At 36.6% G+C, this 14,184-nt stretch overlaps 2 protein-coding genes across 4 annotated transcripts; one reads left to right on the forward strand and one right to left on the reverse strand.

The window, feature by feature from the left end:
* Positions 1 to 557: 557 nt before the first annotated feature.
* LOC135592319 (protein XRI1-like) lies at positions 558 to 3,147 on the forward strand. Of its 2 annotated transcripts, none has more exons than XM_065081709.1 (9): positions 558 to 724; positions 1,209 to 1,264; positions 1,354 to 1,476; positions 1,551 to 1,687; positions 1,783 to 1,846; positions 1,931 to 2,030; positions 2,109 to 2,161; positions 2,326 to 2,406; positions 2,511 to 3,147. In XM_065081709.1, exons 1-9 carry the CDS (start codon positions 678 to 680, stop codon positions 2,834 to 2,836), a joined length of 987 nt encoding a protein of 328 aa, XP_064937781.1. In that variant the 5' UTR covers positions 558 to 677; the 3' UTR covers positions 2,837 to 3,147. The 2 variants fall into 2 exon arrangements, with proteins under 2 accessions (XP_064937781.1, XP_064937782.1); XM_065081710.1 differs by having other exon boundaries at positions 1,931 to 2,009.
* A 2,704-nt stretch (positions 3,148 to 5,851) lies between these two features.
* Positions 5,852 to 14,184, reverse strand: LOC135592321 (ethylene-responsive transcription factor-like protein At4g13040). 2 transcript variants are annotated; one of them, XM_065081711.1, is made up of 7 exons: positions 13,997 to 14,184; positions 11,806 to 11,857; positions 11,203 to 11,345; positions 8,219 to 8,300; positions 7,297 to 7,468; positions 6,342 to 6,463; positions 5,852 to 6,255 (listed from the first exon to the last, which is right to left on the reverse strand). In XM_065081711.1, the coding sequence occupies exons 2-7, from the start codon at positions 11,846 to 11,848 to the stop codon at positions 6,110 to 6,112; spliced, it is 708 nt and encodes a 235-aa protein (XP_064937783.1). In that variant the 5' UTR covers positions 11,849 to 11,857; positions 13,997 to 14,184; the 3' UTR covers positions 5,852 to 6,109. The 2 variants fall into 2 exon arrangements, with proteins under 2 accessions (XP_064937783.1, XP_064937784.1); XM_065081712.1 differs by having other exon boundaries at positions 11,203 to 11,333; positions 13,997 to 14,183.

The following is a 14,184-nucleotide window of genomic DNA, read 5'->3' on the forward strand; positions in this document are numbered from 1 at the left end:
TAATGATCATTCATTACAAAAGAATTATTAAAAAAAATTGACATGACAAACCTCTAGTGAATGATATTGGGTCCAACTACATTATAATCATATATTAAGACTTATAAGATTCTATCATCGGATCTATCTACCCGCCGTACCGAGTTTAGCTTAAGTTTGATAAGCCACTTATAATATATTTAATAATATAATATAAATAAAATTTTCTAAAAATTGCACATGAGGAACATAATAGAGATACATATCCAAAACTAATCCAAGTACAATGTTAAGCCTCAAGACTCATCCAATTGGGTCTCCCTCATAACTTGATTCATGAACATATGTATATATATACATATATATGTATATATATACATATATATATATATATACATATATATATATATCCAGAAATAATTTAGTTGTATCATTGCAGATATTGTCGTGTAAGTGATTACCATAGTGAATTTTTTTTATTTGAAGAATATAATTTAGTAAATCTTAGCCGTTGATTAACTGATCGACCGCTATAAATAGCAACTCGCTTACCTTCACCACTGACCCGTTCTTTATTCTCTTCCCTTGGATTTTGGGGCGGTCGCTTAAAAGCTCGCGAGGCGACTGCTTTCCTCTCCCCTGCTTAACGGCTCTCTGCGCTTTAGCTTCGTGTCCTCTGACCTCTCTTCCGTGGAGGTATGGATTTCCAGAGCAGCAGTGGCTACAGCGTCAGCAGTAGTAACATGTCAGTTCCGTTCCTGTATTTTTCGGATTATTCGGTGTTGGATTTGACGTTGAAGGGGGAAGAATCATCAGAATGACTCGTGGCTGACTAGAATTGTTCCCCATCATCTGTTTTCTTCTCTCTCTTTTTGGGATTTTTTTTCCGATTTTAATTCGATCGGCATGCCTTTGATCTTGATCTTAGTGTTCTCTTCATGTTTTCGCTAGTTCAGCGAGGACATTTCTGCCCGATGCCTATCTTGATTGGGGAAAGGTATCATATTTCAATCGGCTTCTCGTTTGACTATTTGTCCTTCCAAGTTTGAATTTTCAATAGTGCCACCTATTGGGTTTGATTCTGAGGTTTTACCCGATACCCCACCTATCCGCTTCGGATGTGAACTGCATGATTGTTCTTTATATTTTTCTTGCTTTTCCTCTTGAATTATGATTCCAAGGATTAGAGATGCTTATTTTCTGCCAATTATGTGCGGAATGTGCCGCAGTGATATGTGGGGATGGCAAGAAGAAGGGTTTTGCCTGCCGAGAGACTCCCAGCTTGGTTTGTTGTCATCTTTATTATTCCAGAATTCTTTTCGGGGAAAAAAGTTTGATATTCGTGCTTATGAGATCTGGAATTCACAATCATAGGTTTACCCCAATGCCTGTGGGGTGATAATAACCAAAAAGACGAGAGTTTGCTGTCTACGCTGGGAGATCAAACTCCGATTAAAGATTGCAGAGATCTAGGCCTTGATGTCATGCATACATCAGGTACACCTCTCAACTTCTGCTTGTCGCTTAGACTGTTTCAATGTCCTATTTTGACGATAGAAAGGTGATATCAGATAAGGCAAAGAAGGTTGTGGAGGAAGGACAAGAAGCATCCCGAGGCAAAAGGCGTCGGATTTTACAGTTTACTTCTGATGCCGATGGTACCACAGCTGACAACGAGCAGCTGTCGGCTCCAGTGACAATTTCTAAGGTCATTAATTCAACAATATTAATCACTTTAGTTCTTGGAAATTTGTTCTGATCATACTAAAGGATCTACTTCCTTGGGTTGCAATTGAGTTTCAGGAGGATTCAATGGTGGTCGATGGTTGCCCAAAGGATTCACAGTATAATCCCATCTGCAGTTCAGGTTTCTCTTTTTGTCTACCTTGGATTTCAGCTTTACCCGATGCGGATATGTTCCTAGTCATTCTCATTAAGAAATATATCTCAGATGATGTGCTTCTGTTTAGCAATGAAGTCTTGGATCAGTCATCGGATGAGTGGTTGGAGTACTTCAATGATAGTGAGATGTACTGCAGCTCTAGTGAAATGTCTGTTCTTTCTATGCTTGATGTTTTTGCTGCTTTGTCCTTTTTCAGTCCATAACCTGAGGTTGTATTTCATGACAGATCTTCCAGCCAAAATGATCATGCCAAATCCATTGCCCAAGTAAATGTTTCAGGTCAGTATAGAACCTGTGAGTTTTGCTGATGTGATCATTTTTTGCGATATGTTTTTAACAATCAACAAAATGGATACCATATTTCAGAAATCAAATGCTGTTATCAACATATATAGACAGAAATTACTTGGTAATACTTTCAACTGCTCCTTTGTTCTCTCTAGATTTCTGCAATATGGAACCCGATACAACGACTAATCTCATGCTGGAAATGCCTAATGCTGCTACTCCTAAGATTTCCAAAGGTACGTATTGCTTAACGAAATCGGTTTGTGTTCGATCACTAGGTTTTTCTTTCTGTGCTTGATCATCCCTGCCATTATAATCAATTTCCTTACTGTTCTTTCAGGTACAGAATCCTGCATCAATTCTCCAACAAAGTTGACTACGTTTGTTGCCTATCCTTTTACCCTCATAAAACCATGTCAACTTCAAGGGCACTTGACTTTGAACGATATAAATCAGCGAATTCATGCTCCACCATCATCGAGATCAAGAGACAAGAAGGATGATAAACCAACCTTTGTTTATCCAACAAAGTTGACTACCTCTGTCGCCTATCCTTTTACGCTCGTCAGACCATGTCAAGTTCAAGGGCACTTGACTTTGAACGATATAAATCAGCGGATTCATGCTCCATCGCCATCAAGATCAAGAAACAAAAAGGATGAGTAGGTGGTTTCCTTTTAACAATACAAGCGAACAGTGTGGCAAGGCATCACCAAGATCCTCACTACCAATGGCTGCTGACCACATAGGTCCATTCTAAACTATGTTGTGTGCGTGGCATCCCAATGATTCTTTGTTTCTGTTGGGCTTATGATGAATTTTGGGTGGCTACTCTGTCAGTTCTGAGCACAATCCTTACTTTTTATCAGATCCATTGCACAGTCGTTAGTTTGGCATTTCCTGTGAGTCTAAGTTTGTATGCTCGTTGTATTCGAATGAAATATTAGTTATATGATGCTCCTATTGATCGAGAAGAATGCTTTCACTCCCTGACAAAATTGTTTTTGCTCTTGATTATGAGCACTTACCTAACATTTCCTTATTGTTTTCTAGGATAAATCAAGAAGTGATACATGCAGGGTAGCAAACATAATGTCATTCATGTCCATGACACAGCTTGTAGGTTCGATACCTCAGGGTGGAGCCCCTTGTGGTCTATATTAAATAGGTTGTTCTTAGCCTAAGAAGAGTTTTTGTATGCAAAATGGGAAATTTAGGCTTAGAATTGTTAGATTTTTGCACAACTGGAAGAATCTGATTTCATGACATTGCTTTCAGCATATAGGTATAGAAGGCAGCAGCTTGTCAGGAAGTCTGCTGGCAGTGGGGTTGCTAAGAGAATTGAATGGGCAAGCTCAGGTACATGACTTGTAAGTGGGGCATTTATATCAGTGAGTCTCAGAAATTTTGATTCTAGTCTTCTACCTTGTCTCTGATGAGACACCCACCTTAGCTCATGAGGTTCTTTACTCCTAGAAAGAGAAGAAATAAATGTGCACATGCGATGCATGTGAGGTTAGTAGCTTGTGCTATGGACTGGCCACAAGCCACATTGTAGCCCAGATTTATGAACCGGTCAAGATTAGGAATATGCTGTTGCTGTCTACTGGGAATGAAGGCTTCGTCTATTTATAGGTGAACATTTTGTTCACTCTTCGACTTTATTTAAGAACAATATCTTTGATGATAGTATCCATCAAACTTCCATAGACTAATTTAAGCTTAAACTAATCTAAGTCTTATTGTTCCCGATATAAGATTAAATTATTACAAGTACCTCCATAGAGACAGCCGAACTCCTATCTCTCCATGCTTTTAAAGATGATTGTGACTTTGGAAAGCTTTGCTGCATTCATTGGAATTAAGTTTCGTTATGACAATCCAGATCTTATTTGAAGGGAGACATGGACTCAATTTTCCCGCTACTAAGCTGTCATTTCTGTATGAATAATATGAAAGGACAAAACTTCAAGCGGTGCTGCAGATTTCACCGTCGCATCATTTCAAGTCCAATTCCAAATGAATGAAACCATCATGGCAATACCAGTTCCCAACCTAGAAATCTGTAAAGTTGATACGGTCAAATGAACATTCAGTGTCAAATCAGCCTTCATCGTCCGCTGGGTCTCTTCTCCATTTGGACTCATCAAATTTCTAATAGGGTTAGAGAGAGGACATAATTTGAAATGAATACAAACAAAATACTACTACTCATGGAAATATTGTTTTTTCTTTAGTATCGGGTCTTAATTGGATGTTCATATTTAATAATAGGCATAATGATTTCCATTTTCACTATCAGAAGATGAAAATTGATTCCCACAAAGACAAAATTTTCTTATCTACATAAAACCCTTAATAATTTTCGAAAGGAAAACTTTGCATGACGATAAAAAGGAACAAAATGCTCGTTCTAAAACAATAAAAAGAGTTTAAAAAAAAAAGAAGAAGGAAAAGAAATCATTCGAGATGAAAGCTAGAGAGAGAAAGAAACCAATATGGGCATCATAGCGAGCCGAGAACCCATCGGAACACAAGAGCACTGGCTTTCTGAGATGCCACCTTTGATCTGCGATCCTTCCACTTTGGCAGGGATTTCTCCGATCGGTTCCGAGAAACCCCCTTTGACGAGAGGAGCGGGAGAAGAGGCGATCCCTTCTCCCGTCCTCGGCCGAGATTGAAAGATCCGATATTAGGTTTCTTCGGAGACGAACACACCAGGGTTATTTATGCCATGTGGCCGGCTGTCCACAGCCGTCTGATGGATACCTCCTTGTTCGCGATGACGTGGACGGTCACGATTCAATGTGCGTGCTGCGGCAATACGGCGACAGTGCGACCGCCGCCCTTTCCTCGTTCCGAAAGCTACATGTATGGATAGATGTGGCTCAAGTGGCGTAGTTGTGTGAAGCGTTGATTGCATGCGTTAAACGAAGGCGGAGTCTTGAACAGAGGGGTTTGACTCATTTTACTTGAGAGGAAGAAGATATTGATATGACATTTTAGAGAAGTTTGCAATATGACATTGATTTCTTCATAGTCTCTTACAGTCGAGTTTGTAATATGCCACATCAATCCGAGTTTTTCCGATTCAGGTTCATTATAAATAAGACTCGCTTCAGATTTGATCCTCGTGGAGTTGACTTTCTTGCAACTCCACACACTAAGGTGTTAAGAACTAAGTCAACTAGTAAGACCTACCACCCTATAACGAGCAAGGAACAGATAAGAATTTTCATAAGAGCCAATTGGATTGATCACCGACTCTAAATGACCAATATAAACTAAATTATTATATAACAATCTTCAGCATCAGCAATTTATTAATAATGTAAGCCAATAATACTACTTTATGGGACTAATTCTGCAGCAAAAGCTGATTCAGAATAGAACTTACAGTGCTGTCTCAGCCTAATACTGCAGCATATCCGACACTGCTTGGTTGAATCATGCAAATCTGACAACTTTAAGCTCATCTTTTTCTTTAAAATCTGTAAAAAAAAAAAGCTAAAGAAAAACAAATGAATAATGAAACAATCGATAGATGAACACAAGTCACAAATGAACAAAGTCTGTGCAAATAAGACAAGCCAATTCAAGCTACTTATCTTTAAAGATCCAATTTATGAGCATACATCCCATGTTCTGACAATCTGCTTACACTTAATGAAGGCAGTAAGATAGTCAATAAACTTGAGATTAACTTCTGAGGGAAACAGCAGGCGAGAAGCTGTTTATGTTAATTAAAGGTAAACAATAGCACCTTACATCGACCAGAAATTGGCAACTTCCCTTGCCAAGAAAAATAAGGGCCTTTATGCAAAGAAAATTATTAAGAAATAAAACTAAGCTATAATCCTATATATATACATACGCATTAAATAGCCTCAATATTAAAAGTATGAGAGCTTGTATTTTGGATTCCTTGGATCTCAATATTTACAGGACACATGTATTGGCATCAACATCTTCATCGTCATCTGACATGGATGAAACAGGGGTGCCTCCCTCGTGTTCCCAGTTGCTATTTGGCATGTGAGTCTCTGACTTCTTTCGCCTCCCTACAGTAAGCTTTCGCTGGTGCTCTGTAAAAAAAACCAACCATCACTAGCTCTGTATGATTCTTAGTTAAGCATGGGATACAATCAATAGAAAATAGCTTCATTTTTACTTTTGTCATTGATTGCACTGCGCGTCTTTTCCAAGAACTCATCCCAGTTGTACTGTCTTAGCTCTTGTTTCTCCTCCTCTGAGAGCTCAAAATTTGGTTCTCTCCCACACATAAAAGCTGCTCTGCAGGTAAAGATGAATACTTGAGAAAAAGAATAAGCAGGAAACAATCGAGTCCTACCTAGAAAAACACAGTAACTCTTATGGCCATGCAATCAATATCTAGGCATGAGATATTGTGAATACTTTTCTATCCAAACAATTAAGTCATTTCAAATAGAGTCGATCATAATCAGTAGAGAAAATTCAATTGAAATAATTTGTACAAGCTGCATCTGTGAGATGTATATCACCTATAAATTATGAATAGCAATATGGGATAATGGTAAAAGATGATATGGATGCCAATACCACAGGTCTTAAAAATGCTTAATAAGATATGGCATATATACAACAGTCAAATTAATGCCAACGATTTATATTTTATGTACACCAAAACACGATATTATTCAAAGAATTAGAGGTTATGAGGATGTGTCCTATACATCCTATAACAAGTAACTAATGAGCATCAATAACTCATCAAGGAAGAAAATTTAACTATATATATATATATATATATATATTAAGTATCAATAATACTTGTGATGAAAGGAGAAGTTATTCACGTTAATTAAATGAACAATCATTTTGATGCTCAGTACACAATATGTATCACGTCCAACATCAAAAGGGGGCAGCCATCCACGAGAACAAAGTCCTTCCTACAGTTAATCATAAATTGTCCTTAAGTATCCCAAAAGTATTTAAATATATATTCATATAAAAAAAAACAAGTATCAAACCAAGTTCACAAAATGCAACGCCCCAGGGCTCATGATTTAAATTTGAGTTAAGAGTTTCTTCCTCAGCAACAGAACTACAATATCAGGTAACCGAATCTAATAGCCTAATACCTGTCATACAATCGAGCAGCTTCTTCCTGAGATCCAACGGTCCCTAAGTGAATTTGTTTCTTGTCAACTTTTATTGCTGCTTGCCATTTCATATTTTTTAAATAGACACCTGTCATAATGCATGGTTCCTGATCTTCATAGTGCTTTCTCCTATGTCGTTTTCTGCGCTTGCCTGCAAATGGAAGCAATGAGATGGCATATAACTTAGATGAACACTCATAAGAATAGCTTGAAACAAAAAAATTATCATGCACCAACTAAATGGTTGGATTTTTAGTCTCTAGGACGGTTTTCCCACAGGTCAAGGGATTTGATCCCTTTTATATATATATATATATATATATATACACACCTTTTACAAGAGTTTGATATATTCATGCTATCAGAAAGAAGCTCTCAACTTTTTATATTTTTGTTTGATTGTTTCAGCAGGTATGGCAAGTTTATTAAATCTGAAATACAAAAAAAATTTGTGCTTTCTCTTCTAATTTGTTTCTACAAGAAATCATTTTTTCTCATTCTTTTAAGCATCCAATCCCCATTAATAACAGCACATGGAAACTTCTGCCTAAGAAATAAAATGGAATTTGCTATTTTCTTATATAAAATTGTTTTGTAAAAGAAACAATTTGAAATTTTCTTCTTGTACATGAAAGTAACAAAAAATCAGTCATGCTTCAGACAACAAGAATTTAGGATAAATTAGTTAAATGAATTAGATTGCATTTCAACTGAAAAGTATATTATTTGTCTAATCAAATGTTTCTGACTGTTGGTCACTTATTTTGTCTTTCAAGCAAAAAATTTAAAACAAATTCACCATTATGCAAGAAAATTTATGCTCAAGAATGTCCCAGATTCAATGATATCAATATATAAAGGTTTCAATTCCCACAACATCAATTGTATACTTATAACAAACCAGGAAAATTATTGTTTGGCTCCTCCTTTGTCGTGCTTAAGCCAAATGTACTCGAGGATCCAGGACATATAGGTTCTTTTACCTGTGAAACAACATGATATGCATGGAGAAATTCAGCAAAGGATTTGACAGAAAAAAGTTAATAAAATTATAGTAGCTCTCGAGAAAAAGATTTGACAGTAATAAGCTACTGAAGTTGAACCATGTGAATACCAGCAAAAGGCCTATTGGTTTGAAGAAACTAAGAAAGCACATCAATCAGTAGAACAACCACTTTTTACCTAGGCCACCTTTTAAAGACCAACTTTACTCTAAAGTATTTGATGTAGAAAAATGTTCACATTTTTAAAGGAAAAAAAGGTACCCAGTTAAAATTTAACTATGGTAGTAAGTGAAAAATTCATGGGGCATAATGCACCAACTTGGGAAGCAAATCAAAACCAAATAACCATCCTTTTGGAAGTCCATATGTTCTCCAGCATGTTTCATTGCAAAAACAAATTAAAAAACACATACATTTTCTGGCATAATTCATTGATCCTTGTATTCGCAACCACACAAGCATGACTTTGTGAATGGAATAAGCAGCATATGTCATAGGCTCATAGCAAGCTAAGACAATAAGTTACTCCAATGAGAACTACAGTACTAAACAAAAGACAACACCAAGAAAATGTATCTTTTCCATAAAATTGTCCTTAGCTTTTCGTTGACAATAATTGGATTTATGATCTGAAATAAGGACATATATATAACATACATCTGGTGGAGATTTTGTAGTTGCAGCAAACCACTTCAACCTGTGGCTGTTAGTTTGATAATGATAGCTGGCCTTTGAACAGTAAAACAAAAAATAGTGGCATTTGCTAGCAACAATGTATGAGATAGGTATTCTAGAAAGGGCAATCTTTTCATGTGTTAGGTATCTTGAATCAATTAAGATGAAGAGATAGATTAAGATATTATTTATAAAGTAAAAATTGTGTGATCATCAAGTATAAAAATCCTATAAGGTCATTGTTAGTCCAACGATGCTTTATAGGTCGGCTTAATGAAAATGCTGAGGTGGATGTCTAAAGTTATTTGAAAACATAGAAAAAAACATATTTTTATTCTGAATAAATGTGTAGTTTCAATAGAGGATTTAACGAGGAAGACCAATTTAAAATGGTACAGAAATGTGCTAAGGAGACCAGAAGTAAACTATTAATATTAACGGTATGAGAAAAGCCAAATGGAGACCTAATTATTGGAAACTAAAAATAAGAAATCAAATACGTTTAATTTAACTAAGAATATGAATTTTTTTATAGAACTCAATGACAACAAAAGATCCGATAGCCTACCCCAAATAGTTGGGACTTTACAAATTTATTGTTGTTGTTGTAAATTATGGTTAACAAGACATGAGTCGTATCCAAAGCATCATTTATCAAGACATCTTGGAAAAGTTCTTTTGTCTATATGCATGTAAATTTTTAATTGATTATTCTTTCATGATCCATAAAATAAAACAAACTCTGATAAATATTAGTTGCAAGTAGAGCTATCAGCTATGTTATACATTTCATAACTGCTCATCAAACACACAATCAAAGTCAGATAGGAAGAGCTGTAAAGCTTCTTTAGTTACCATTCTCTTCTTTAGTTTTCCTTTTCTTCTCGTGCTTAAGGGCCTATGAAAGTAGACCAAATGGTTTGAAAATGACATGGTTTGATGTCATCATCCATGCATGAAGCATATCTTATGTGAGGGCAGGACACTGGTTATTATGCCTAGGAAGAAGAGTGAATCTGTGACTATCTTTCGCTCCTCTCTCTGTTTCTTTCCCATTCTCAAATATTTTCTTCATTCTACAAAGCCCTTTCATGCGCTTGTCCTACATTACATCGGTATCAAGGAACTTGACCTACATCAATTTGCTGACCTAATTTCCAAAAAAACAACTTGCCTACCTAATTTGCACATTCATGGAGAGCCACCAAAGGAAACTGTAATGCCCTTCTGTGTTTGTCCTTTAGGTTTCCTGCCTTGGAGAGTTAGGCCCCCTCTCCTCCAATGAACTAGTTAACTCTCTCAAGAGATTAGGCATCATACAACTGTCCAACTTGCCAGCCACTCTACAACAAAATTTGGTAAGATACATTAATCTTTGACCTTAAAGGCTATGAGTACTAGTAAATTTCATAAAATTGTTGGATCATATTGCCTCACGTTCATCTAGAATAGCATCTTCCATATTCTCGTATTTATTTACTCTTTATATTTGTGTTTGTGATAATATTTCTACATAACAGATGTCAAATTAAACATAGTAAGAGTTTGCAATTGTTAATGCAAACTATAATTAAGATGCCTACAAGCAGAAACTTTGAAAGTTACTACTATAAGGCTTATAATGTAAAAGAACTGCATATTTTAGGAATCTTTATGTCAAGTTTCAAATTTCGTCAACTTATGTCAAAAATGGGCCTTCAACGTTCTCTTACAAAATAACTTCAGTCAAGGTAACATCAGTCCTAAACAACTAAGGAGCTGAAAAATCACCAAAGAGTTCGTACAGGTTAAGTAATCATGAGATCATCGTTAAGTATATTACTAAAATAAAAGAAAACTATTTTTTGAAAATAAATTTCTCTAGGAAAATAACAACACGATGCCATAATGTTGCAACTTTCACATGTAAAAGGAAAATAAGTAATCTTCAATATGATTCAAAAAGTATATAAAAAAAACATGCAACATATTTAATGCTAATTGGTAAAGCATGGTCATAAAGGAAATTCACATCATGAAAGCAGAGCTTAATTTGTCTTATATGTCTAAGAAAATAGCTTAAGAATGTATAACCTTTCAGTCATTGGTCAGATTAAGCCATCATACATGTACAAATGACAACACGAATGTTTCATGCAGAACATTAAGCAGAGATATACTGGAAAAAGTGAAAAATAAAACCCAGGATTATAAGTTCGATCTATACCAGCTTTTGAAGGCTTGACTCAGTTGAAGGCATGGGATGCACACTGACTGGCTTGACATGTTGATTAGAATTATCCACAGCATTTCCATTTTCAATCAGCTTAGGAAGCACAACAGGGAAGGAACTTTTTCCTGCAATATCATCTTCGAGCTTTTCACTAAAATGACAAGCTCAATACATGCTAAAGCTCATTCAATTATCAAAATGAAATAGTTCCACTAGCAGATAATCCAAAGCAAGAATGCTGAGAACATAAAATAAAAATCCAACCATGTCCATTAAAAATGTAGTTGACTATGTTTTAAGTCTTCAATTATTACTTAAGATAACAAAACTTCCCTCATTAACCAATATGACTGTTTTCCAGTCACAACAATTAGAAGCTTAAAAGATCATAAAATAAAATATCAGTTTCTCAAAAAAGATCAGAAAATCCAAAATGCAAGTGGATCAAATAGGACAGATATCTTTCACCACAAACAGAAATTAAGGATATCATGAATGAAAAACAGCTAAAAATCAAGGTCCAACCGACAGAAACTCATCAATTCCTTTGCGTCATCCATGCAATGAAAACTTTTCACATCAAACAGAAAGTATTACCAGAACAGAGCCCCAAATATCTTCTTCTCCTTAAGCTAACCATGACCGATCACTGCTAACAATGGAAAAAATAATTAATACGAAATAAAATACTTGTTAAACACTATAACAATGCACAATAAATGAATAATGAAATTTACAGCACAGAGATCGCATGAGTACTGATGTAGAAATAGTTTCAGCTAAGAAGGCCTACCTAACTAATAGACTGGAAAGTAGTCATATATTAGACTAACTATCATGAAGGTCTATCCGATAAAGTTTCTCAGTTTTCGATGAAGCATAGTTGCTTAAATTCAATTCCGCTAAACTAAGGAGCAACTTTAACATCTATCTAGTTGTCAAACTCTTACCGACCCCAACCACATTGAATCAGACTTACTAACCAGCTGAGTAAGTTGTCATCCAACCAAAAGACACCTGTCATCATTGAACTCCATCTTTGATCTCCTTTCCATCAAAGATTAATAGAATTGGGTTCCAAACTAGCTTGCCACTGTCCAGGACAAAGTCTCAGTTCTGAGCACCACAAGATCCATATTCTAGAGGATAAGAGGTTTTGGAGATCTGTCAATAAGAGATGTGATCAAGGAATTGTCAATAAGAACTCCGCTATGGTAAGTTTCGTCAGTCTTGAAGGCTCTGAGTTCAGGTTCAAACTATACTCCATTTTAAATGAAAAGTACACGAATATCTGTCGTAATTCTTGGGATGTTTCCTGGGATTTTTCTCTAGAAAGATGTTTGGTTCTATGGGGGCTGAAACTCAATCAAGCTAAAGGAAAAAGACTTTTGGAGTGAAGCCTTGCATCTTTTTGTAAAGAGCTAACTCTACCATGTGTCACAATTCTGTTGATTGATATTGAGAAAATTCCAGGATTTGACTAGAACAACAACAGAAAGCTCAAGTCATATATTCTCAGACCAATTGATATGGGCCACCATCAAAGCATGTCAAGGCTATCAACCAGAAGCATAGCAAGATACCGCCGTGCCACGAAATTAAAATTCTTGATACAAGGCGTTTAGCAACAAATTGAATTTGAAGGAAAAATTGACACTGGAGCTAAAGTATGGGGCAAGTAATTTGGTGTAACGTGCATCACTCTATGATGAATGGTATGTATCAAATGGAAACAAAGATGATTTGAAAAATAGGAGTGACAATCAATTATGTAAACAACTCTTAACGAGCCTTATTCAGAATTATTTTACTTAAATCAATTTGAGGAGTAAACTGTTGAATCATTCCTCATTCAAATACACCTAGTACATTATTGTAACTATCAAGCCTAGGTTTTAGATGCAATCAAGGAGATCAAATGGGGACTTCGGTGAATAGGTGGATAAGTGCAAATAAGTTTCCCATAAAATCTCAGAAGTTATCAGTAGCCAGAAACAGGTTGTGGATGATACAGTCTTTGGAAGACCAATGTGCATGGAGACAGCACTAGGAAGTTGTACATTCAGAGGGCAGTCCAAAGCGAATCAATGTTGGCTTGGCTGCTCATACTATCATCAGCTAATCGAAAAAAAAAGGACTATGAAGGTACTATTCAGTTGCAAGGTTCAAATTAAGCAGAAAAATAATAAAAAAATTGAACTAAGGAAAAGACATCAAGGTAACAGATAAACGAGCTCTTTGAAACTGATTTGCCCACCACAAGGATGTTCGCATCCTGTTGACACCTGAACTCTTGAGTCAAATATCATTCTAACTCGCATTACAGAACAAGTACTAGTCAACGAATGGCATTACCATCATCCATCCGAGCAAGATTAACGGTAAACGCCCCTAACAGAAATTTATCAGGGTAACGACCAACAAAATCCACAATTAACCCAAGAAGGAGTCCTTTTCCTCACAATACAAACTTCCTCAGCACACAAGTCACAAATTAATACTTTCTGAATACATCAGTCACTTGGATTTCCAGAAAAACATCCCAAGTCACCATCCAAGTTGCCACCCACCACCTCTAACCAGATGCCCATAGACTTCCTCCGCAATCCGATTCGCCAGCCTCCATCCACCACCTTACGCCCGACGAGCCCCGATGGCGCAAAACCATGAGCCAAGGTGGCCGCCAACCCATCAAGAACGGAACCCGAAATCCAACCCGTCGACTCACCATGTACAGACATGAAAAAAAACATCGGAGTCCAAGAAAGGGAGGACGATGGCTTCGTACCGGTTGATGCCGTCCACGGCGTCGAGGCCGGAAGAGATCACGACGCGGCGGCGGGATCGAGGGAGAGACCTAGAAAAGGTGGCGGAGAGGGAGGCTCGGCCCGCATCCACCACCTTTCTTCTTATTCTTCGTCTTCGACTTCGATCTCTGTTTGGTTTCGTCTCCCTTGTGAAGGCATTGAAGGGATG

Source organism: Musa acuminata, chromosome BXJ1-9 (assembly GCF_036884655.1).
Source record: "Musa acuminata AAA Group cultivar baxijiao chromosome BXJ1-9, Cavendish_Baxijiao_AAA, whole genome shotgun sequence".
Lineage (NCBI taxonomy): Eukaryota > Viridiplantae > Streptophyta > Magnoliopsida > Zingiberales > Musaceae > Musa > Musa acuminata.